This window comes from Cherax quadricarinatus, chromosome 37 (assembly GCF_038502225.1).
Source record: "Cherax quadricarinatus isolate ZL_2023a chromosome 37, ASM3850222v1, whole genome shotgun sequence".
Classification (NCBI taxonomy): Eukaryota; Metazoa; Arthropoda; class Malacostraca; order Decapoda; family Parastacidae; genus Cherax; species Cherax quadricarinatus.
Genome location: NC_091328.1, coordinates 17,207,801 through 17,232,323, shown reverse-complemented (window position 1 = coordinate 17,232,323; position 24,523 = coordinate 17,207,801). Strand labels below are relative to the sequence as shown.

Here is a 24,523-nt window from a genome sequence, read left to right as displayed (position 1 = left end):
CAAGGTGTGGGTTCCAAATTGGTGCTGCATACTCCAGTATGGCTCTGACGTACATGGTGTATGGAGTCTTGAACGATTCCTTACTGAGGTATTGCAACGTTATTCTTAGGTTTGCCAAGCGTTCATATGCTGCAGGAGTTATTTGGTTGATGTGCACCTACGGAGATGTGCTCGGTATTATACTCACCCCAAGGTCCTTCTCCTTGAGTGATGTTTGGAGTCTTTGGTCCCCTAGCCTGTACTCTGTCTACGGCTTTCTTTGCCCTTTCCCGATCTTCATGACTTTGCACTTGGTGCGGTTAAACTCCAGGAGCCAGTTGCTGGACCAGGCTTGCAACCTGTCCAGATCCCTTTGTAGTCCTCCATGATCCTAATCCGATTGAATTCTCCTCATTAGCTTCACATCGTCTGCAGAGACACTTCTGAGCCTATTCCTTCCCTCATGTCCTTCACACATACCAGAAACAGCACCGATCCTAGGACTGACCCATGTGGAACCCTGCTAGTCACAGGAATCCACTCTGACACTTCGTCACTTACCATGACTCGCTGTCGCCTCCCTGTCGGGTATTCTCTGATCCATTGCAGTGCCTTCCTGTTATGCGTGCCTGATGTTCTACCTTTTGCACTAATCTCTTGTGTGGAACTGTGTCGAAAGCCTTCTTGCAGTCCCAGAAAATGCAATCTACCCACCCCTCTCTCTTGTCTTACTTCCGTCACCCTGTCATAAACTCCAGTAGGTTTGTGACACAAGATTTCCCTTCCCTGAAACCGTCCTGGTTGTCGTTGATAAGCCTGTTCCTTTCTAGGTGCTCCACCATTATTCTGATAATTTTCTCCAAAACTTTGCATACTATACATGTCAGTGACACTGGTCTGTAGTTTAGTGCTACGTGTCTGTCTCCTTTCTTAAAAATTGGGACTACATTTGCTGCCTTCCACACCTTAGGTAGTTGCCCAATTTCGATGGATGTTTTGAAATTTGTTGTTAGTGGCACACACAGCTCCTCTGCTCCCTCTCTCAGGACCCATGAAGAGATCTTGTCCAGTCCCACCACCTTTGAGGTATCTAGTTCACCTAACAGCCTCTTCACTTCCTCCTTGAATGTGTGTAGTGTGTCCAGCACTTGTTGGTGTACCCCACCATTCTGGCTTTCTGGAGTCCTTTCTGGCTCCACTGAAAATGCTTCCTTAAACCACACGTTGAGCTCCTCGCATGCTTCTACATCGTTTCTTGTGAACTCCCCTCCTTCTTCAGCCTGATTACCTGGTCCTTGACTGTTGTTTTCCTCCTGATGTAGCTGTACAACATCTTCAGGTCAGACTTGGCCTTCAATACTAGGTTGTTTTCGTACTGCTGCTGGGCCTCCCTCATCTGTGCATATTCGTTTCTGGCTCTTCGACTAATCTCTTAATTTTCCTGGGTCCTTTGTCTTCTGTACCTTTTCCATTCTCTAGCACACTAGTTTTGGCCTCTCTACACCTTAAGGTGAACCAAGGGCTCGTTGTGGTCTTCCACATTATTTCTGTTGCCCATGGGAACGAACCTCTCCTCTGCCTCCTTGCAGCTTGTTGTCATGTACTCCGTCGTTTCATTTACTGATTTTTCTGCCAGTTCTTTCTCACTGAACTTCATGCAGGAAATTCCTCATGCCTATGTAGTCCCCTCCCTTTTTGTAGTTTGGTTTCTTCCATCCTACTACTACTGCTTCCCTCTCCACTTGTAAATCTACTATGTATTCGAAGTTCAGGACCACGTGATCACTAGCTCTGAGGAGCCTTTCATGATGTCCTCAATGTCTGAACTACTAAAGGTGATTATGAGGTCCAATCTTGCTGGCCCATCCTCTCCTCTCTCTCTGGTAGTGTCCCTAACATGTTGGTGCATGAGGTTTTCCAGTACCACCTCCATCATTTTAGCTCTCCACGTTTTAGATCCCCCATGTGGTGCCAGGTTTTCCCAGTAAATTTCCTTGTGACTGAAATTACCCAGAACTAATAGCTTTGCTCTATCCATATGGGCCTTTCTGGCCACCTCAGCTAGCGTGTCCACCATTGATTTGTTGCTCTCATCACATTTTTCTCTTGGCCTCCTGCTATTCTGTGATGGGTTGTATATCACTAAAACCACCACCTTGGGACCCCCAGTTTGAACTGTTCCTACTATGCAGTCCCTTGCTTCCATTCTGTTCATTCTTTCCTGTTCCTCGAATCTCCACCAGTTTTTGATGAGCAGTGCAACTCCTCCTCTCCCTCTGTCATTCCTCAGGATCTGATATCTGGATGGAAAGATCGCATCTGTTATCATCCCCGTAAGCTTGATTACTGTGAGTGCTATGATGTCTGAGCATGCTTCCATGATTCTTTCATGCCACTCCTCACATTTATTTGTTATTCCATCTGTGTTGGTTTACCAAACCTTCAGCCTATTTTCTAATACGTACTGCGGTCTGGGGGGTTTGCTGGGGTTGAGGGGGCGGGAGACCTCTGTGTGTTGTGTGTGTGTATACTCGCCTAACTGTACTCACCTAATTGTGGTTGCAGGGATTGAATCATAGCTCCTGGTCCCCCCTTCGTGTGTACCATTTATTACTATAACTAATATATTCAAAATTATTTCTAAATCTAGCAGGCTATAATTTGAACCATTCTTACCTCTTCACGATGATCATACAAATCTGTTGGTACAATTTCACTCGGGACAAGGGTCTTTGTTAAAATATCCTGTTTATCCACCTCTTTTGACTCAGCATTTGACCATGGAATAATATAACCAGTGGGTTGAAAGATGATACCATCTATCTTGTATCTGTATGAGAATAATATTTCAAATTAATCATATTTTAACTAGGAAAAAATAATATTTTCTTCACACTTTCTCTTGTATTTTTTTATGTTCTGCAAAATTATTAGTTACTATAGTACGGGAAAACATCCTATCCATAGGTATTATACAGTAACAAGGAAATGGAAAGTAATCAGGTTTGATCCAAGGAAGGGGAGAGCAGCTCAAATTAATTAGATTATGAGTCCTTCGCCAACATGAAGGCACTCCTTGATGGGCCAATATTCTTCAACTTTCACATTGCTCCTCACCTGTTTATCAGAGCATCTGCAACGGTGTCAGGATTTTGATAGTTGTGTTCTCTTTCCCATTTTTGAATGAGTGCAATCAAGTTACCCAAGTTGACCGGCATGCGATCTGTCAGGTCGTCAAGTCCATTCTCATAACATTTCGACGACTTGAAATTTTCATCCCAAGCCGCTGTAATAAATATTTTTTTAGTAAGGATCATGCATTCTTTTAATTAATTTCATATATCAATAAAGTCGGAAATTTTGAGATAAAACCTTTAATTATCAAAATTTCAAGAGGTATATCTACATATTTACTGTAATATATTGTACCCTACATTACAATAAGTGCACCTTTTATTTCCTAATTTACAGTGAGGAATTTTTTTTTTAACTTTCAAATATTATCGCATCAACATAATGCAGATGCGTATAGTTAGGACTAATATAAAGGGATATACAAGTGTCTTAAGAGAACAACTGTTAAAGCAATGTTTGGCTTTGTCAAACCAATACATACATTACATATACAAAATGAGTTGTTAAACAGGAGATGGGTGGGGTAGTAACAGTAGTTGTAAATAGTATAATGATACCGACAAACTGTGGAAAAGGACACTTATGTACAGTTCAAGACATTTATTACCGGAAACGTTTCACCAAGAGTGGTTTCATCGTTCGTAATACAGAATCATCTAAAACAAATTTATGTATAGCAGACTGTGCAGGTAACCTGAAGCAAAAGTGTGGTGAGGCAGGAGCGATGTCAAGTTGCAGAAAATTTGTTGATTAAATCCAACCCTCTCACTTATATACATGTCTAACATATTTTCTGATATTTGACGTGCCTCCTGCCTCACCTCACTATTACTTTAGGTTACCTTCACTGTCTACTATATGAAAACCTGTTTTAGATGATTCTTTATTACGACTGATGAAGCCACTCGTGGAGAAATGTTTCCAGTAATAAATGTTCTGAACTGTACACAAGTGTCATTTTTCACAGTAACAGTAGTAGTAGTAGTAAAGGTGATGTCTCGTATGATGGCGATGTCATGCTAAAATCTCGGAAATAATAAAGCTGCCTTTATTTTTGTTTATTCGTTTTGGAGATAGTGTATGGTTTCATTTCATAAGGTGGATAGTGGAGTGCTGATGCTGCTTGCACCCAAAGTTGTTCACGTTGACGAATCTGCTGGCATAAATGTGTTCGTTACAGCGTGTTTCCTGGGTGCACGATTTTTCTCCACTGTATACATACTTACCTTTTGCATTCCAGCAGAGAATGGCACAAACACCTGCATGATGAGGTCTTGGATGGTGACGCTAGCAGTAGTGGTAGCGACGCTGATATTACCTTGGGTAAGTGATACAGAGACATTCTGCATAAATTGGCAATTAGGAAGGACGACGAATTTGCGGGGATTGGTGTCGCTGCATGGAGAGCTAAAGGTGGTCTGAAATATATGTTTCTTCGAATCTCTAATGAAGAGAGTAGGGAAACTGGGCCCCGAAAATAATTGGTGTTTGAAGGCAGACTTCGTCTAGGAACTCTGGGCTGCAGACATGAAAGCCTCTTAAAAAAACAGACTATTATGATGCTACGTTTGATTTTGATGTCCTACCTGGAGTAGTACCTGGCTGAAGTTGGCTCTAGAATCAAGATTTATTATTAGGCTGAAAGCCTAGACCTATTTTCAACATTAAAGCTTCAACTTTAAATTTTATTTTCTTAAAACCAATGAGTTATCACCAAGCCATTTATAAACAATAATGAATCGTTGGCTTTATTATTTGACACCATTTTTTTTTATTTTTGAATGCTACCCGTCTTAGCGAAACTTTAACTTCATTATTTTCAAAGCTAGGACCTGGCATCAGTCAACCACTCACATGCAATAATGAACTCAATTCTCATCTATTATTTTATACCAAACTCGATCCAAAAAAAGACATTCTCCAAAACTACCACCTGGCTTATTCAAATTTTAACCAAAAATTTCTCAAAACCAGAAGCGTGCATCACTAAGCCACTCACATAAAACGATAAGGTTATGCTCCTCTATCATTTGATACCTTACTAGGTGAGTACCAATTTCTATATAAAAAAAAAGGCAAAAGCCGCCACCTGGCTAAGTCACACTTGAACTTTGAATCTCTCATAGCCAGGAAATGCTATCATTGAGTCATTCATCACACAAAAATGAACTCATTTTCCTATGGCATTACCAAACTCGATCCTGCTTAGTCATTCTTTAACCCAAAACGAATGAAAGTCAGAAGCTTGTGTCACTAAGCGACTTACACGAACTAACGTATTTAATGGCTTCCATCATTTGATATCAAAACTGTTAAATTAGAAATTAATCCTGAATTCTCAAAGCTGAACGTGTCCATAACACTATCCCTACGTCACATGGGTACATTACATATACGATATCATCACCCCTAGACGCTACGATGTTTACGAGCTACAAGAAGGGTGAATTTAGTTAAGCTCTCAATTCAGTTCACTTTGGAAGAGTAAACTGATGACAAACTAACATTCATTGATGCGTCCACCACACAAGGTGAATAATTCTTTCAGGTAATGTCCACGGAAAAATCTTCTAACAAAAAAAAAAAGGGAGCTCATCAACTTTTACTCTAGTTAGGAGACCAAAACCAAACGAGGCATGAAAAGACTGTTTTTCTTTTAACCTACTGTATCAGCAGCCCAATTCCTTGATGAATTATGTGCTTCCATACACCAAAAATTTTCGGAGCTTCGCTTTCCTATCCTCCTCATTAAAGATTGAAGAACTGCTCCTTCCAGATCTTTAGCTATCCGTGTAGTGGTACCTGTTCCCGCAAATTCATTGTTTTTCCTGACTGTCAGGTTGCCCAGAATGTCTTTATGGCATTCGCTATAAAGCTAAGTCTCACACCCAGAAATAGTTCACGTAGGTGTTTACACTATTCCCTGTGGAAGATGCGAAAAAGTATACATTCAAACATGCTTAAACGAATATACTTATGTCAGCAGATATAGCAACCTGAACAATGCCTTCATGTAGCATTAAAGCACCACTTACCACCTTATGAAGTAGAAGAATGATCGTCTGGTTATTCAAGTACCATAGACACGAAAGCAGCCCTTATACCTCTCTCCAATAATATTACACGAAATAAAGGGAACTTTATTATCTTCGAGATTCTAGCACGAATCCTACTTCAAATAATTACATGTGCAGAGATTTACAGATATTTCCTTCTTTCCGCTGATTCTCAATGCTCTCACCCTGCATTAGATCATGAAATGTCTGGGGACTTTATAAAGAGCTATGATAGAGAATAAAATCTGCTTTTTTTTGGTCAGTTTCCTATAAATATTGAAGGCAAGTTCGTCATCATCGTTGATAAGTAGAGTGTATGAGAAAGAATTAGCCGTTAAGACTCGTTCTCTAGCATATGCCGAATATAATGGGTTCTGCATTGTTATGTCTGCATTTGCAATCTTTCAGGTCAAAACGCACTGAAATTACTCCTATATTTCTAGGGAAGCGCCTCTAAAATAGTAGGTAATTAAATTTGATCTTAATATTGTAGAGCGCCCCTCTCTTATCAGAGTTATCGGTGAAATGATAAAACTCATCATCGTATAGTTGCCAGGTCGTTCTGTCATGAGGGCAGTTTTATAAATAAATCAGACGTGTGGGAATGGTAGGGTGTGAGAAGGACCTGCAGGGCTTCTCTTGTGTTCTTATAGTTTCAGAAAGAACCAGGTTTTTGAAGTTAATAAACAGGTTCGTCAACACAGATGAATGTGTTCAAAGAGCGGGTTGTTATACTTTCATCTTTTTTTATTTCCTTATCAAGTATGTGCGATTTGTTATTATCAAAATTAGAAAAGCCAAAATGTGTAGCTCTTGTATAATTTTCTGTAGACCTGACAAAACTTATACAGTTTTTTTTGTAGAAGTAGCAAAGCTTGTATACTTTTCTATAGTCCTAAGAAAGCCTCTGTATTTCTGTAGTCCTAAGAAAGCATAAATAGAATTTTAAAGTATATTTCTACCCCACCTGGCGTTTGACCAACATCCTCGGTCTGTACTTAGTGTTATTAAAAATATTCTTTTTACCTCCTTTTAAGTGGTAATCAAAGCACAAACCTGTTGAAGCTAGGAGTCCTAGTAGGAAACCAGCAGCTAGTAGTCTCATCTGTAATGATAACAAGCGCTAATTAGTTTGTTAGGTATAAATTAACCTTATTGACTACACATGGGTCATTAAGGCCGTAATCCAGCCAAACACTAACACTTTAATCACCAAACTTAGGACTCGACTAAACTTCCAGTGTATATACACTCTGTGTAAATAAACTAATGAAATGTTATGTTGATTGTTAGGCTTGAAGCCTATCAACTGAACGAGTCATTAAGCTGTATTTCACATTTCACCACCAGTCAGGGGGATATATAAATACTAAGACATATGATGTATCTACTGCTCTCGGTGCATATACAGCCAGAGAAAGTTACCTCTCAGAATATATATAATCTTGATGTGGTAATTCATACGTGTTTGAAACGAAAGGGAAGGCTGAGTGCTCGGGTAATGTTAAGCTATATTTAAATTATTCAATCCTACACATTGCCTAACAAACGCATCATTACTCGCCATGGGTTCAAACCCCCACCCGTTCCGTGATTTAAGCTGCATCAGTATCAAAGCTAAGCCAACAGAGTACAGCATGTCTATACTTAAGATCGTATGTAAATCGTAAAAATGTCAAACTATTTAATACAATGAACAGCTCTTAATAGACATACTATTAGAAAAATGCTTTCAAGATTGCTAATAATTACTTGAGTATCCGGTATGTTATAATAAGTTAGAGTAAGTGTTAATAAGAGCAGTGATAGGTACTGTGGTTCTCCGTCTCCCATATGCGAGCACAGCGGTCCCATACCCCTAAAATTCCTCCCAAGTTTACTTAGGCGCAGGTACACGTAAGTACAAATATCATGCATAGTGTAAATTACCTAGGATAACCCAAAAAATCAAAGTGACTTATTTCCAATACAGTGGCTGAAGCATATATAATAATAATAATCTTTATATCTACAAGTACATGTACAAGGTATACAGTCCTAGCTGACATCAGTGACATACTACTACATAGAAAGCCACTGTTAAGCTGAGCATTTCGGGCAAATTAGGTCAGTCCTGTCCAGGATGCGACCCACACCAGTCGATTAACACCCAGGTACCCATTTTACTGATAGGTGAACATTGGACAGCAGGTGTCTTAAGGAAACAAGTCCTGATGTTTCCAGCCGTACCTGGTATCGACCCCCGGACCACAATGTGTGAGCCGAGTGCGCTAGCTATCGAGCTAACGACGTTCCTATCCGTGCGGGGACTACTAACAAGTCGTAAATAACTTTCTATTTTTACTTTTAAAATTTAGAGTTGTTGCCTCTTGTATGTAAAACTTTAGATATCTTAAAGCAGTTTTTGGAGTTTAGATTTTAAAGATTATTTTTTTTAAATAGTGAAAGGTTATGTTCTGGACTCCATTTATAGAATTAAATATGTGCTCGAAAACATACAAAGATGATGTATAGGGAATCATTTACAACTGAAGACCCATGGCCGAGCCTTGACCGAACTACCTGGCAGGTGCATTTTACTATTCACATATTGGTTTGCCAGCAAACTCAGGTTTGCAGTCCCAAATTTCTATATACTGTTTAGAATGACATCATTCACACCAATAAGTAAGTTTTTTTTCAGGTATACACAAATACAGTTATATACATTATCAGCATATGTGTAGAGAACCTGGGATAACCCAAAAAAATAAGTCAGACAAAGTGACTTATTTCCATTGGGGTCCTTTTAATACCAATTTAAATATATCTCACATTACAAGTTTTAAAACTCATTCGCATTCCTGCTGTTTCAAGCAATCAGTCAACTTTCTCACGTCATCGTAACAACAGTTGACAGCCGCCACATGCCCTCAACAATAAGTAATGTGTATGTCTAATAACACTTCATTCTAGATACCCATGAAATGTACATTCTGCAACAGTTCTTATTTTTATTCTAATGACAACTTTTCCAAATTATTATTACATAAATTTTATGTGCTAAAGTCAAATGGGTCATACAGCGCTGTGGGTAGAGGTATGGGAGGGTAGAAGTTAGTGCAGGTGACGGTCAGTGAGAGTTTTAAAACAGAAGTCACAGTTGTAGTGCAGTAAGTTAGTTTTCCAAAGACCATCCATTATCTGCGAAAGACTGATCATAGAAAATGAACGTAGCAAGTGTTTATATTGAAGGATAACTGCAAATATTTAGAGGATCTAAGCAGGTGCCAATAATTTATAGGTTAAAAGCTTTATTATGTACCCACAAACTTATCCTGTGGGAAACAGTCAAAGAATTATAGATACATAGCGGGTTCAGAGACTGGGTCACAAAGCTTTCTTAACTACGCAAGTTACAGCAGTAATGAACTGTTTACAAAAAAAAAAATGGTTGAAAATTATGTGAATAAAAGGCATGGAAGAAAATAGAACATATTACAGCAGTGCGGAAACTTGTTATATGATAACGTTTTGCTTGATATACAAGCAAATGGCTTTTATATCAAACGAAATGTTATTCAAACAGTTTTTATGCTGCTTTGAACTCTCATTTTACATTTGCAAGTATCCGGGCTAATAGAAATGTTTGGCATGATCCCTTAAGTAGTAAGTAGGTATCTATATGTTGGTTATCTTTCACCTGCTGCTCCTGTTCACCTAACAGTAAGTGGGTACCTGGGTGTAGGCTGACTCACCTAATATTTAGCTTAGGGACTCCACCAAACTAATCCCCTACTTTCAACTCTAAAAGACAAAAGCAATTTATCTTTAGCCCAGCAAAATAAAAAGTTTTTTATGCAATTTTTTTTAGGGAAGATATTAACAACAAAATTATTATTGGTTGTAATAAATAGAGCTGAAGGGACAGTTTGCCAATCAACAGTTAGTATGCAGTCACGTGACTGTCCATGAATATTGAAGCACAGGTCTAATAAGACACAAGAGTTTGTCTTACACACGTCAACTAACGTTTTACGCCATAATTCGCAATTTTTTTGTGGACAAGACGAACGTCCGTTACAATCACAGTAATTGTGAGTATCAATGTTGGGTAATTATTTAATGTGATAAATGGTTTTGAATACCGACAAGATGAAGTCTGAAACACTTATGCAACATATGAGAATATTTATTTAGGAAACGTTTCGCCACACAGTGACTTCATCAGCCTGGAATCGATGTGTTCAATCCATCAATCTTGAAGAACGTCAAGACTAATGGACTGAACATATCGATTACAGGCTGAGGGACTGATTACCTTAAACTCCTCTTCTTGCACCGTTCTTCTATGTATTGGACTGATGAAGCCAGTGTATGGCGAAACGTTTCCTCAATAAAGATTCCCATATGGTATATTAAGTATCTCATTCTTCAATTACTTAATGCTTTAGGTTTTGTTAGGTGGTTAAGTTGGGTTACGTTGGCTTTGGCTGGGTTAGAATACATTAGGTTAAATTGTCAACTCAAAATATACCAAAAAGAACCCATTTTTCAAATTTCCACAAATTAAAACTTCCTCCAATGCACAAACCAAAAAGTATTGGACACTCAATTATGAAGAATTATACACAAGTGCAACAACTAGGTATCTTATCATGTAGACGTTTCAGCATACTGTCAATTATAATTTTTCGTCAAACTCGGTGGAGCCCTTCAACTGTATATTTTCCAGCGACTGTTATGAGTCACAGCCTTGACAAGAGGATCACGGAACCTTCACTAATGGAAATGAACCATATTGGTTTGCTTATTTGGGCGGTTAACCTGGAATACTAACCCACCAAATTAATAATCTGAATAAAATCTTCAGGTACAGTAGTAAGGAAGTAAGAGATTAGTTTCACAACAGATTCAGTTACAAACATGCATGTTCACTGTAACAGATACACATCGGTCAAGGTGACTGGCAAATGTGCTATGTTGATTAAGGAAGTTAGCAAGAAAAAATCGAACTTTAAAATATGTACCATTATATAATAAGTTTTATTCCTGCCTTCGCAAATGTAAATATTTTACAGACAAATTATATTGTCAGTTAGCTCCTTCTGACATCTGAAATTATATGAATTATAACTGAAAAAATACATTCGACTCACACTAAATGGATAAATAATTTCTTCAGCAGGACAAAAACTTCAAGTTTATCAAACTGCAGTGCCAAACAGGCGACATAAAAGCCTTATTATGAAAGAAAAAAAAGGGTATTCCTCGAAGCCAAATTTATGCTACAGTACAATATTCAGTTGTGAAACCTCATCATCTTCCTGTCCACCGTAGAGATCATGGTTTCGAGGTTCACATTATTATATTCATAGGGAAGCGCTAAACCAGCAGAGTTCATACAGAATAATGGGAGGTAATGAGATATTAAGTGACTATAGCAATATCTATTTAAAAGTGCAGTGCAATATACAGTGTGTGTAAAAATTTAGGACGATTTGAACAAATTAATGTCTTGGTCTGAAAAATGGCAGATGAAGTTTAATGTGGATAAGTGTAAGGTACTTGCCCTTGGTAATGAAAATAACCCTCGAAGCTATAATCTAGGTGAAGTAGAGCTTGGTCATACAGAATGTGAAAAAGACTTGGGAGTCGTGGTAAGCAGAAATCTAAAGCCAAGACAGCAGTGCCTTAGTGTGCGCAACAAAGCCAACAGATTACTTGGATTTATCTCAAGAAGTATAAGTAACAGAAGTCCAAAAGTTATTTTACAGCTCTATACATCACTAGTGAGGCCTCATTTAGATTATGCTGCTCAGTTTTGGTCCCCTTACTACAGGATGGACATAGACTCATTAGAGAACATACAGAGAAGAATGACTAAAATGATTTACTGTGTAAGGAACCTCCCGTATGAAGATAGACTTAAAGCCTTAAATCTCCACTCTCTGGAGAGGCGTAGAATGAGGGGAGATATCACTGAAGTGTATAAGTGGATGACGGGCATAAACAAGGGAGACATTAATAAAGTACTGAGGGTGTCGAACCAGGTAAGAACCAGGAATAATGGATTTAAGTTGGATAAATTTAGATTTAGAAAGGACATAGGTAAGTACTGGTTTTCTAACAGAGTTGTAGATGCGTGGAACAGTCTTCCCAGTGGGGTGATAGAGGCTAGGACCTTGGGTAGCTTTAAGAAGAGACTGGACAAATATATGAGTGGGAGGGGCTGGGTTTGATTGGTGTCATGGGGTACGGGAGTTATTTCTTTGGTGGCTTTAGGTAGATGTCGTTTTGATAAGGACCTGCCTCGTATGGGCCAGTAGGCCTTCTGCAGTGTTCCTACATTCTTATGTTCTTATAAGTACATAAAGATTCACATCACTGACAGCTCACTATATATACACTTATATATATATATATATATATATATATATATATATATATATATATATATATATATATATATATATATATATATATATAGGTGTAAATGATAATGGAAGCCCTTTGATTGAACTTTGTATAGAAAGGGGTTTAGTTACAGGTAATACATATTTTAAGAAAAAGAGGATAAATAAGTATACAAGATATGATGTAGGGCGAAATGACAGTAGTTTGTTGGATTATGTATTGGTAGATAAAAGACTGTTGAGTAGACTTCAGGATGTACATGTTTATAGAGGGGCCACAGATATATCAGATCACTTTCTAGTTGTAGCTACACTGAGAGTAAAAGGTAGATGGGATACAAGGAGAATAGTAGTATCAGGGAAGAGAGAGGCGAAGGTTTATAAACTAAAAGAGGAGGCAGTTAGGGTAAGATATAAACAGCTATTGGAGGATAGATGGGCTAATGAGAGCATAGGCAATGGGGTCGAAGAGGTATGGGGTAGGTTTAAAAATGTAGTGTTAGAGTGTTCAGCAGAAGTTTGTGGTTACAGGAAAGTGGGTGCGGGAGGGAAGAGGAGCGATTGGTGGAATGATGATGTAAAGAGAGTAGTAAGGGAGAAAAAGTTAGCATATGAGAAGTTTTTACAAAGTAGAAGTGATGCAAGGAGGGAAGATTATATGGAGAAAAAGAGAGAGGTTAAGAGAGTGGTGAAGCAATGTAAAAAGAGAGCAAATGAGAGAGTGGGTGAGATGTTATCAACAAATTTTGTTGAAAATAAGAAAAAGTTTTGGAGTGAGATTAACAAGTTAAGAAAGCCTAGAGAACAAATGGATTTGTCAGTTAAAAATAGGAGAAGAGAGTTATTAAATAGAGAGTTAGAGGTATTGGGAAGATGGAGGGAATATTTTGAGGAATTGTTAAATGTTGATGAAGATAGGGAAGCTGTGATTTCGTGTATAGGACAAGGAGGAATAACATCTTGTAGGAGTGAGGAAGAGCCAGTTGTGAGTGTGGGGGAAGTTCGTGAGGCAGTAGGTAAAATGAAAGGGGGTAAGGAAGCCGGGATTGATGGGATAAAGATAGAAATGTTAAAAGCATTTGGGGATATAGTTTTGGAGTGGTTGGTGCAATTATTTAATAGATGTATGGAAGAGGGTAAGGTACCTAGGGATTGGCAGAGAGCATGCATAGTTCCTTTGAATAAAGGCAAATGGGATAAAAGAGAGTGCAAAAATTATAAGGGGATAAGTCTGCTGAGTATATCTGGTAAAGTGTATGGTAGAGTTATTATTGAAAGAATTAAGAGTAAGACGAAGAATAGGATAGCAGATGAACAAGGAGGCTTTAGGAAAGGTAGGGGGTGTGTGGACCAGGTGTTTACAGTGAAACATATAAGTGAACAGTATTTAGATAAGGCTAAAGAGGTCTTTGTGGCATTTATGGATTTGGAAAAGGCGTATGACAGGGTGGATAGGGGGCAATGTGGCAGATGTTGCAAGTGTATGGTGTAGGAGGCAGGTTACTGAAAGCATTGAAGAGTTTTTACGAGGATAGTGAGGCTCAAGTTAGAGTATGTTTGGAAAGAGGTAAATTTTTTCCCAGTAAAAGTAGGCCTTAGACAAGGATGTGTGATGTCACCATGGTTGTTTAATATATTTATAGATGGGGTTGTAAGAGAAGTAAATGCGAGGGTCTTGGCAAGAGGCGTGGAGTTAAAAGATAAAGAATCACACACAAAGTGGGAGTTGTCACAGCTGCTCTTTGCTGATGACACTGTGCTCTTGGGAGATTCTGAAGAGAAGTTGCAGAGATTGGTGGATGAATTTGGTAGGGTGTGCAAAAGAAGAAAATTAAAGGTGAATACAGGAAAGAGTAAGGTTATGAGGATAACAAAAAGATTAGGTGATGAAAGATTGAATATCAGATTGGAGGGAGAGAGTATGGAGGAGGTGAATGTATTCAGATATTTGGGAGTGGACGTGTCAGCGGATGGGTCTATGAAAGATGAGGTGAATCATAGAATTGATGAGGGGAAAAGGGTGAGTGGTGCACTTAGGAGTCTGTGGAGACAAAGAACTTTGTCCTTGGAGGCAAAGAGGGGAATGTATGAGAGTATAGTTTTACCAACGCTCTTGTATGGGTGTGAAGCATGGGTGATGAATGTTGCAGCGAGGAGAAGGCTGGAGGCAGTGGAGATGTCATGTCTGAGGGCAATGTGTGGTGTGAATATAATGCAGAGAATTCGTAGTTTGGAAGTTAGGAGGAGGTGTGGGATTACCAAAACTGTTGTCCAGAGGGCTGAGGAAGGGTTGTTGAGGTGGTTCGGACATGTAGAGAGAATGGAGCGAAAGAGAATGACTTCAAGAGTGTATCAGTCTGGAGTGGAAGGAAGGCGGGGTAGGGGTCGGCCTAGGAAAGGTTGGAGAGAGGGGGTAAAGGAGGTTTTGTGTGCGAGGGGCTTGGACTTCCAGCAGGCATGCGTGAGCGTGTTTGATAGGAGTGAATGGAGACAAATGGTTTTTAATACTTGACGTGCTGTTGGAGTGTGAGCAAAGTAACATTTATGAAGGGGTTCAGGGAAACCGGCAGGCCGGACTTGAGTCCTGGAGATGGGAAGTACAGTGCCTGCACTCTGAAGGAGGGGTGTTAATGTTGCAGTTTAAAAACTGTAGTGTAAAGCACCCTTCTGGCAAGACAGCGATGGAGTGAATGATGGTGAAAGTTTTTCTTTTTCGGGCCACCCTGCCTTGGTGGGAGTCGGCCAGTGTGATATATATATATATATATATATATATATATATATATATATATATATATATATATATATATATATATATGTCGTGCCGAATAGGCAGAACTTGCGATCTTGGCTTAAATAGCAACGCTCATCTTGCCATATAGGACAAGTGAAAATTTGTGTATACAATAATTTCGCCAAAATCATTCTGAACCTAACGAAAAAAATATATTTCACTGTGTTTGTTTAGTATATTAAATTATTGTAAACAAATCTAAAATATATTTAATTGGGTTAGGCTAAAATAAATTGTTCTTGTTATAATAAGGTTAGGTAAGTTTTCTAAGTTCCTTTTGGTGCAAAATTATAAATTTTTACATCAACATTAATGAAAAAATATATCTTTAAACGTATAAGAGAAAATTTTAGAAAGGACTTAATTTTAAATGAGTTGTTGCTAATTGACCAGTTTTACATATTCGGCACGATCGATCTATATATATATATATATATATATATATATATATATATATATATATATATATATATATATATATATATATATATATATATATATATATATATATGTCGTGCCGAAATGGCAGAACTTGCGATCTTGGCTTAAATAGCAACGCTCATCTTGCCATATAGGACAAGTGAAAATTTGTGTATGCAATAATTTCGCCAAAATCGTTCTGAACCTAACGAAAAAAATATATTTGATTGTGTTTGTTTAGTACTAAATTATTGTAAACGTATTTAAAATATATTTAGTTGGGCAAGGCTAAAATAAATTGATTTTTTTATAAGGTTAGGTAAGTTTTCTAAGATTCTTTTGGTGCAAAATTAAAAATTTTTACATTAACATTAATGAAAAAAATATATCTTTAAACGTATAAGAGAAAATTTCAGAAAAGACTTAATTTTAAATGAGTTCTTGCTAATTGACCAGTTTTACACATTCGGCACGATATATATATATATATATATATATATATATATATATATATATATATATATATATATATATATATATATATATATATATATGTATATATATATATATAATATATATATATATATATATATATATGTATATATATATATATAATATATATATATATATATATATATATATATATATATATATATATAATATATATATATATATATATATATATATATATATATATATATATATAATATATATATATATATATATATATAATATATATATATATATATATATATATATATATATATATATATATATATATATATATATATATATATATATATATATATATATATATATATATATATATATATATATATATATATATATATATATATACTCACTATATATACACTGTGATCACTTTAATAGCTATATCACGGATTATTCTGTATATTAGTGTACATGTGAATTGCATAATAATCATGCAGATCGATGGGCCTTACACGAAATAAATTAAAACTCTTCACATATTCTTAGTATAGCGTACAGTTGACCTCTTTCATTTCAGGAGTGAATTTTAAGTTCCAGGATGTAGTAAGTTTGATGGTATGTAGCTTTTATCGCTGTCGATAAGATTACGAACACCTGTCAATAATTAACATAGATAATACTAGGTAACCTATAGTTATATCGTTGTTGGACTGTGAATCAGCGTTCCCTGCTACACTTAGTCTTTTCCTCAATGTCTTAAGATTTTAATGCCAATCCTGGTGAGATGAGATGTATGGTCATGTTCACCTGGCGGTAAATAAGTCATTAGGAGTTTACCGTACGACGATTCCAGGCGCCATCTCCCCTCCCCCCTCTCCCCGTGTCCCGGGCCAGGGCCAAGACCAGGACTTACTAAAATAAAGTAACTCCCGAAGGAATATATAAAAAATAGTACGAGAATTCATCATTTTATGAGAAAGCATGTTATTCAACACGGATGAACTCATATTTTATATTGAGGTAGTGGACTGCTTGGAACTGCATCCTCTTGAAAGATCTAAGAGCTATTTCAGAGATAATATTTAAAGCCTATGTTAGATATTTTTAGCACGCTATTTACATCCCCTTTATTAATTCCTGTTTTCCATTTATACACCTCAATCATATCCCCCCTAATTCTACGTCTTTCGAGAGAGTGCAGATTCAGGGCCCTCAGTCTATCCTCATAGGGAAGATTTTTTATACATGGGATCAACTTTGTCATCCTCCTTTGTACGTTTTCCAGAGCATTTATATCCATTCTGTAATACGGTGACCAGAACTGCGCAGCATAATCTAAATGAGGCCTAACCAAAGATATACAGAGTTGAAGAACAACCTGAGGACTTCTATTATTTATACTTCTTGCTATGAAGCCAAGTATTCTGTTAACTTTATTGCGAACACTAATGCACTGTTGTCTTGGTTTCAGATTACTGATAACCAGAACTCCTAAATCCTTTTTGCAATCCGTCTTCCACCTGGAAAATGTAAGTATTTGGTCTACTGCGATCTTGTTTTATTACTGAGTTAGTTTTACAGTATTTGGTACATCGTTGTATAACCCTTGTGGGTTTATCGTTAATGCTATGATAATAATAATAATATAGTAGTTGGTCTAGTGCGAGCCTCTATTACTTAGTTACTTAGTGCATGATTATTTCCACATACAGTTCCAGGAGTGGCCTCACTTTGACCGAAAAGTGAATATTAATTATTTCACTTGAACATTTTTCTTTTGACTTCTGTAATGTACATTTAGCTATGTGCATCTGGATGCTAGTCTCGCTTCAGCTATAAGTTAGTTAAGTGGTTTCCTGACATGAGTCAGATGAGCTTTTGCTCATCTGACCGAGGCCTTCCCTTGGCTTATTGGTCTACCCCTTTACACATTAGAAAATATCCTTTGAGGTTTTTATCTCAAGACATAGCCACGGTCTGGGTGATTCGGGAAACTTACCTAAGTAGACTAAGCTTTAGTGGTTCCTGGCTCAAGCGTGAGCACCTTCGGTTCATATCTGAAAGACCTGGGTATAAACCCACCACAAATAAAGGCTGACTTGTTTACTTAGCACACCTAATGTCTAGCAGTAAGTAGATACCTACGTGTTTGCTGACTGTTGTGAGCTTGCAGCCTTGGGAAGAGGATCACAGCTCCTCATTGGAAGTAAGCCAGACATGGTGGCTTTACTGGGTTACAAACTCCGGGTAAATAATCCGAACAAAATCTTTTCTAAGCTGATGATATGCCAGCCAACAAAATAAATGCCCACCCCTGGTCTATGTTATGCTATTATCTATAGCCTAGACAATAGAACAGTGGAAGTTGATTCCATAAAGCGGTTAATCTGACAGCTAATTAATGTCAGCAAATCAAAAGTTAAGAAGTGGGCAAAAGAGCTGGAACTTTACCCTCCTGCACCCACTCCACGAACTCAAATAGATAATTACACGTAATACATGAACGCAAACCAATGAAAAGAAATGCACCCTGACGACTGAATCTAGCAGGCACTGCTGCTGTGGCTCACTACGGTTGCAACAACCACACCACGGATATCCTCATCGCTACACCAACCAGAGCTCGTGAATTGTCCCATCCAGACTGCGGTCCACCAATCAGAACTCATGCATTGTCCCACTAGATAGTAATAATAACAATAATATAATAATATCTTTATTCCTACAGGTACACGTACAAGGTATACAGGCCTAGATGACATCAGTGACATATAGAGAGCCCCTTGTTATGCAAAACATTTCGGGCAAATTATATGAATTTTGTCCCCAGGATGCGACCCACACCAGTCGACTAACGCCCAGGTACCTATTTTACTGATAGGTGAACATGGACAAAGGAAACACGTCGTAATGTTTCCAATGACAGCTGAAGAGTCGCCACTAGGCCTGGGGTCCCCCAGTCAAGGCTGCAGCAGAGCCCACCATTTTTTTTATAAATCAGGAGGAACCATTAAACCCGTAAGGTTTATGTGGCGGCAAGTAGCAACCACCACACTAGTTTGGTTCCTCACCAGACGACAATCTCTTTCCCCTCACACCTTTATGGGAGTGTACCTAGATGCAGGTAACTGAAGCCTTCCTCTACTTCCTTGGATCAAGCCTGATTGCCTCTCCTTTAGGTTCAGTGCTTCCCCATGAATATTATAATAAAAATAATCCTCACCTTGTAGTACTACTCTAACGCAACTTCTAATTCATAAATGACTAAAACAACACGTTATTCACACCCGCCAAACATTTCTCTGCCTCTTCACGACCGATCGATTAGTGGCGCTGCTGTTGCTGCGCATACATTTTCCTTCATGGAGCAGGAATGGGGGGCTTAATACCGTGAGGGAGGGCTCTTGATTAAAGGGATTTAAGCTGCTTTCAGCTTTCTTGGATAAAACTTTGTTACTTTCCATTTTCCAGGCGCTATATGACCCGTATTGATTTAGCGCTTCCACGTGAATATAATAATAATAAACATTTCCTCCTGAGAAGATTGGATACTCCTCATATAAGTCGCACATCCAGTTCAGCGTGAATTGTTTGGAGGTCCTCCCCAGACATCTCGGGGCTCGTTGTTCCCAAGGTTGGCATCTCGTTAAGAAATAGTCCTCATTACAATCTATCTGGGTGGGTGGGTAAGGAGTCACTCAGCAGAGCTTCAACGGCGGGTCATGATCTGACTAAGATCCGCGTTAGGGAACACTTGTCCTGTTTCCTGACGAACCTTACCTACCTACTTACCGTCATGGCCCTGTATTGCTCAACTCGGTCCACAGACAGTCCAGTAAATTTCCCAGCTAACATCCACTTTAGAATGTGATTTGCTAGTCAAGAAAAATGGGTAAAATTTCTCCTGGCGGCTTTTTTCAGTCATATGATATCCTGTTCAGTGGATTATTATATGTTTGGGGAAGCGCTAAACGTTTAGGTGTCACAGTGCCAGGGGAATGGGAATTAATCAGGTTTAATTCAAGGAAAATGAGGGCAGCTCCAATTTCCTTGGTCCAAAACCCTTCACCAGCATAAAGACAGCTTCCTTGAGCTTTTAACCCCGTAAAAAATAAATATCACATTTGATAAGACTGTATATTCACATTAATCTTCGATGCGTTGCGCTCTCCACTGCGTCACTCGTATAGAAAATACTAAAACCCAACGTCAGTTTTACCTCCGCCGAAAGCGCTGAGTCTCTTAAAGGGCTTTTCAAACGTTATCCAGACCAATTCTTATATTTCGAATTGGAATTATAATTTCTAACTAACCCACAATGGCCGTTACGCAGCATACACTGGTCGTTCTGTACAAATTATATTACGCAGCATAAACTGGTCGTTCTGTACACATTACATTACGCAGCATACACTGGTCGTTCTATACATATTACATTACGCAGCATACACTGGTCGTTCTGTGCACATTACGTTATGCAGCATACACTGGTCGTTCTGTACACATTACACAGCATACACTGGTCGTTCTGTACACATTACGCAGCATACACTGGTCGTTTTGTACACGTTACGCAGCATACACTGGTCGTTTTGTACACAACGTTACGCAGTATACACTGGTCGTTTTGTACACGTTACGCAGCATACACTGGTCGTTTCGTACACATTACGTTGCGTAGCATACATTGGTCGTTTCGTACAAATTACGTTGCGCAGCATACAGTCATCATTCCGTACACATTAGTCTACACCACACAGGAAGCGAGACTGACACACTGATAGTCTGGTAGCTCAGTATTGGCAACCCGAGGTGAGTAGCGCCGTCACCCAAATCCTTCACGTTGCGGCAGCAATACGTCAAGTGATGTACACATACTTGTACGATAACAAATATCTTCGAATCGTAATCTGTTAGATACAGATTTACGTTAAACAGAATATCTTGTTTGATGTGATAGAAAGCGCAACGCTTAGGTGCAAGACGATGCTCACATTTGTTTTAATTAAAAAAAAAAGAAATGTGAAGACTACTAAACACAGTTACTAGGAGCTGATAACAGATTGCTGTAAACGATCTGATGAGCAGAAATTGGCGAGTACACAAACCTTATCTTATGACGTCACAGCCGGTATAAAAGCAGGTGAGTGTATAACAGCAGTGACGCCATTCACTTCCTGCCTCAACCTTTTAAAAATCCAACATCCTTAACCAGCCTTCTTGACTCTTTCTGGCCTGAATTTATAAGATTTGATCAATATATTTTTCACATCTTTTATGGTTTCCAATGGGATACCAAATTTCTCAAAAAAATAGAAACAATTAATCAAAAGCGATGACATATTCGGAATCAGCAACAAAAGCTTACCCTAAAATTGGTGTAAAATCATTGGCCGGAAAATGAGTATTGATCAGTATTCTACGTACTTCTATTACGCCTATTACCTTCGAGGAGGTACCTTTTATCTTGGTAAGGGACTCTTGATTCAACGAATTTGGGGTTAATCTCCCATTCCCTTCCTTGGATCAAACCTAATCACCTCCAATTCCTAAATGCCATACCTAAAAGTTGAGCGCTTACCTGCTAGTACATTACTTATATTAGCTCGCATTTTGTCACTTCGTTTGAGTTTAGTCTATCGACATGGATACTCGAATACCTAAAATAGAGAGTAACGTATTATTATTATAATAAAAAAGAAGCGCTAAACCACAAGGGCTATACAGCGCTGCAGGGCAGAGAAGGAAGCGAGGGCATCAGGTGGCAAAAGGGAGGAGGGATGATCAGTAGGTTACAGAAAACAGCTGGGCAGGGGATAGTGCGGGGGTAGAGGGTAGCAAGAGATTAAGGTAGAAAGGGCTGAGGGGAGTGCTAAAGGTATCAGGAAGAAGATAAACAAATCAGGCTGCAGAAGCGGGGAATAGGAAAAAACGAGAGAATTACATATGTCATCATCAGAGTTTGTGGAGTAAGTCACAAAAATAACCCGCACATAGAAGAGAGGAGCTTACGACGACGTTTCAGTCCGACTTGGATCATTTACAAAGTCACACTAACGAGAAGTAGAGTAGGACGGGTATATATAGGCAGGAAGAGGTAGTGGTGGTAGTAGTAGTGCTGGTGGTGGTAGTAGTAGTAGTAGTAGTAGTAGTAGTAGTAGTAGTAGTAGTAGTGGTGGTGGAGATGGAAGTAGTAATGGGGAAGTAAGGAGGAGGAGTCAGTCAAATACAAAGAAAGGGGAGAACTGCAAGGGAGCTAGGTGCCCACAAGGGAGCTAGGTGCCCACAAGGGAGCTAGGTGCCCACAAGGGAGTTAGGTGCCCACAAGGGAGCTAGGTGCCCACAAGGGAGCTAGGTGCCCACAAGGGAGCTAGGTGCCCACAAGGGAGCTAGGTGCCCACAGAGGGAGAGCAAGAACACAGAGGTGGGGGGGGAGGGAAAATAATGAAAGAACAGAAACACAAGACAGAACAAAAAAAGACAACCCAGAAGAGAAAAAAGGAAAGAGGAAAGGGGAAGAGGGAGAAGAAGAAAAAAGGAGGAATCAGGTTAAGTCACGGGTGTTCTGAAGTTTGGAGTATTTTACAATGTAGTGGGAGAGGAAGGCATCTACAGAGACGAAGCCATTATTTATTTCATTATTTCCCCTCCCCCTACCTCTACCTCTGTGTTCTTGCTCTCCCTCTGTGGGCACCTAGCTCCTTTGTGGGCACCTAGCTCCTTTGTGGGCACCTAGCTCCTTTGTGGGCACCTAGCTCCTTTGTGGGCACCTAGCTCCCTTGCAGTGCTCCCCTTTCTTTGTCTTTGACTGACTCCTCCTTACTTCCCCATTACTACTTCCTTCCATCTCCGCCACTACTACTACTACTACTACCTCTTCCTGCCTATATATACCCGTCCTGCTCTACTTCTCGTTAGTGTGACTTTGTAAATGGTCCAAGTCGGACCGAAACGTCGTTGTAAGCTCCTCTCTTCTATGTGCGGGTTATTTGTGTATCGTTCCAGTCACGGTATTGTGTCTTTTTTTATTTGGAGTAAGTCAGTTGTTGTCAAAAAGTCAATGAAAGAGTCCGGATGAAGAGAGTAAGGTAAAACCAGAAATATATACCTAACAGTTTATTTATCTTCGTTGTCACATTTACCACCATCGAGAGAACTAGCACAACCACACTTGGCATCAGAATAGCTTCCCAATGGGAGAAACCGTGTCTAGAGAAACTAGCTTTGTTCATTAACAAGAAACGACTATCGTTATAAGTATCAGTCACAAGCCATCCATTATCAGTAGCGTAACTCCTGCCAGACCACCTCAGTGCCAGCTAGTTAAGCTGTAGCATGAAGTCTTGCCTTGTAGTATACCATATTAAACCAACCCTCGACCCTTCAAAGTCCAGAAACAAAAGAAAATATGAAGAATCTTTACTACGGACATAAGTTACTCAGCAACGTATAAACTTAGTTATAAATCCCGTAACCATAAATTAGATCCAAATACAGAGATAACTGAAGATTATATACATGAAAACGTACATTTAGACATATTACTAAATATTCTACAATAAAAGGAGGTTTTGAAAATACATAAATGCATATGATTTTTAAGTTGATAATTACCGTGAGTATGTAGTGTAGGGTTTACACACTACGAACGATGGCTCTCAAGCTCTCAACTGCCAGTAGTGTTTTACAATAGATCCTGAGAACGATGCATACTAGCTCTTATCACCCGGCTGTTGATTTCTTGCTGCCTTTCAATTGGTTAACTCGAGAATATTATCCTTATCATCTGCGTCGTGGTTTTATACAAGGTTATACATATCCACTAACATGTTCGACATATTAAGCAGTTGATGTGCAATATTTGAGTGTTTTCGCATACCAGGGTGCAGCGCTGTATGACCTTGGTGGCTTAGCGCTTAGGTTTGATTATCATAATAATTCGCACACCAAGTAATTAAGAGACATGAGGGGTGAGATAGGGAAACTAGTGAGATGGAATTTGTATAGCGATACAAGAGTGGTACAGTAGTAGTAGTAGCAGCAATATTAGTGGTAACAGTAGAAGCGGTGGTAGTAGTAGTAGTAGTAGTGATGGTGGTGGTGGTAGTAGTAGTAGTAGTAGGGGTGATGGTCACACAGCGTGGGCGGGGCCCACTAGGGATAGTAGGTTAGGATTGAAGTGGGATGGAGCAGAAATATGAGAGGTTAATCTTACAGGACAATATGTAGGTTACAAAGGTTGTTTGCTATAAGCAGAGAATTGAGATATTCTCTGCTAAGATTTAACGATG

The 24,523-nt window shown here is 38.7% G+C and overlaps 1 protein-coding gene across 7 annotated transcripts in view; it reads right to left on the bottom strand.

Annotated features, from left to right (window-relative positions):
* LOC128701274 (uncharacterized) overlaps nucleotides 1–24,523 on the bottom strand; it is a 109,109-nt gene that overhangs the window by 44,752 nt on the left and 39,834 nt on the right. For 6 of the 7 annotated variants that reach the window (XM_053794954.2, XM_053794963.2, XM_053794940.2 and 3 more), the window contains exons 2-4: nucleotides 7,227–7,275; nucleotides 3,097–3,265; nucleotides 2,656–2,809 (exon numbers count right to left, since the gene is read on the bottom strand). In XM_053794954.2, coding sequence (XP_053650929.2) covers nucleotides 2,656–2,809; nucleotides 3,097–3,265; nucleotides 7,227–7,275 — 372 coding nt within the window. Of the gene's footprint in view, nucleotides 1–2,655; nucleotides 2,810–3,096; nucleotides 3,266–7,226; nucleotides 7,276–23,846; nucleotides 23,949–24,523 lie in introns of those variants that run through there. The other variant, XM_053794946.2, reaches the window with a different exon arrangement.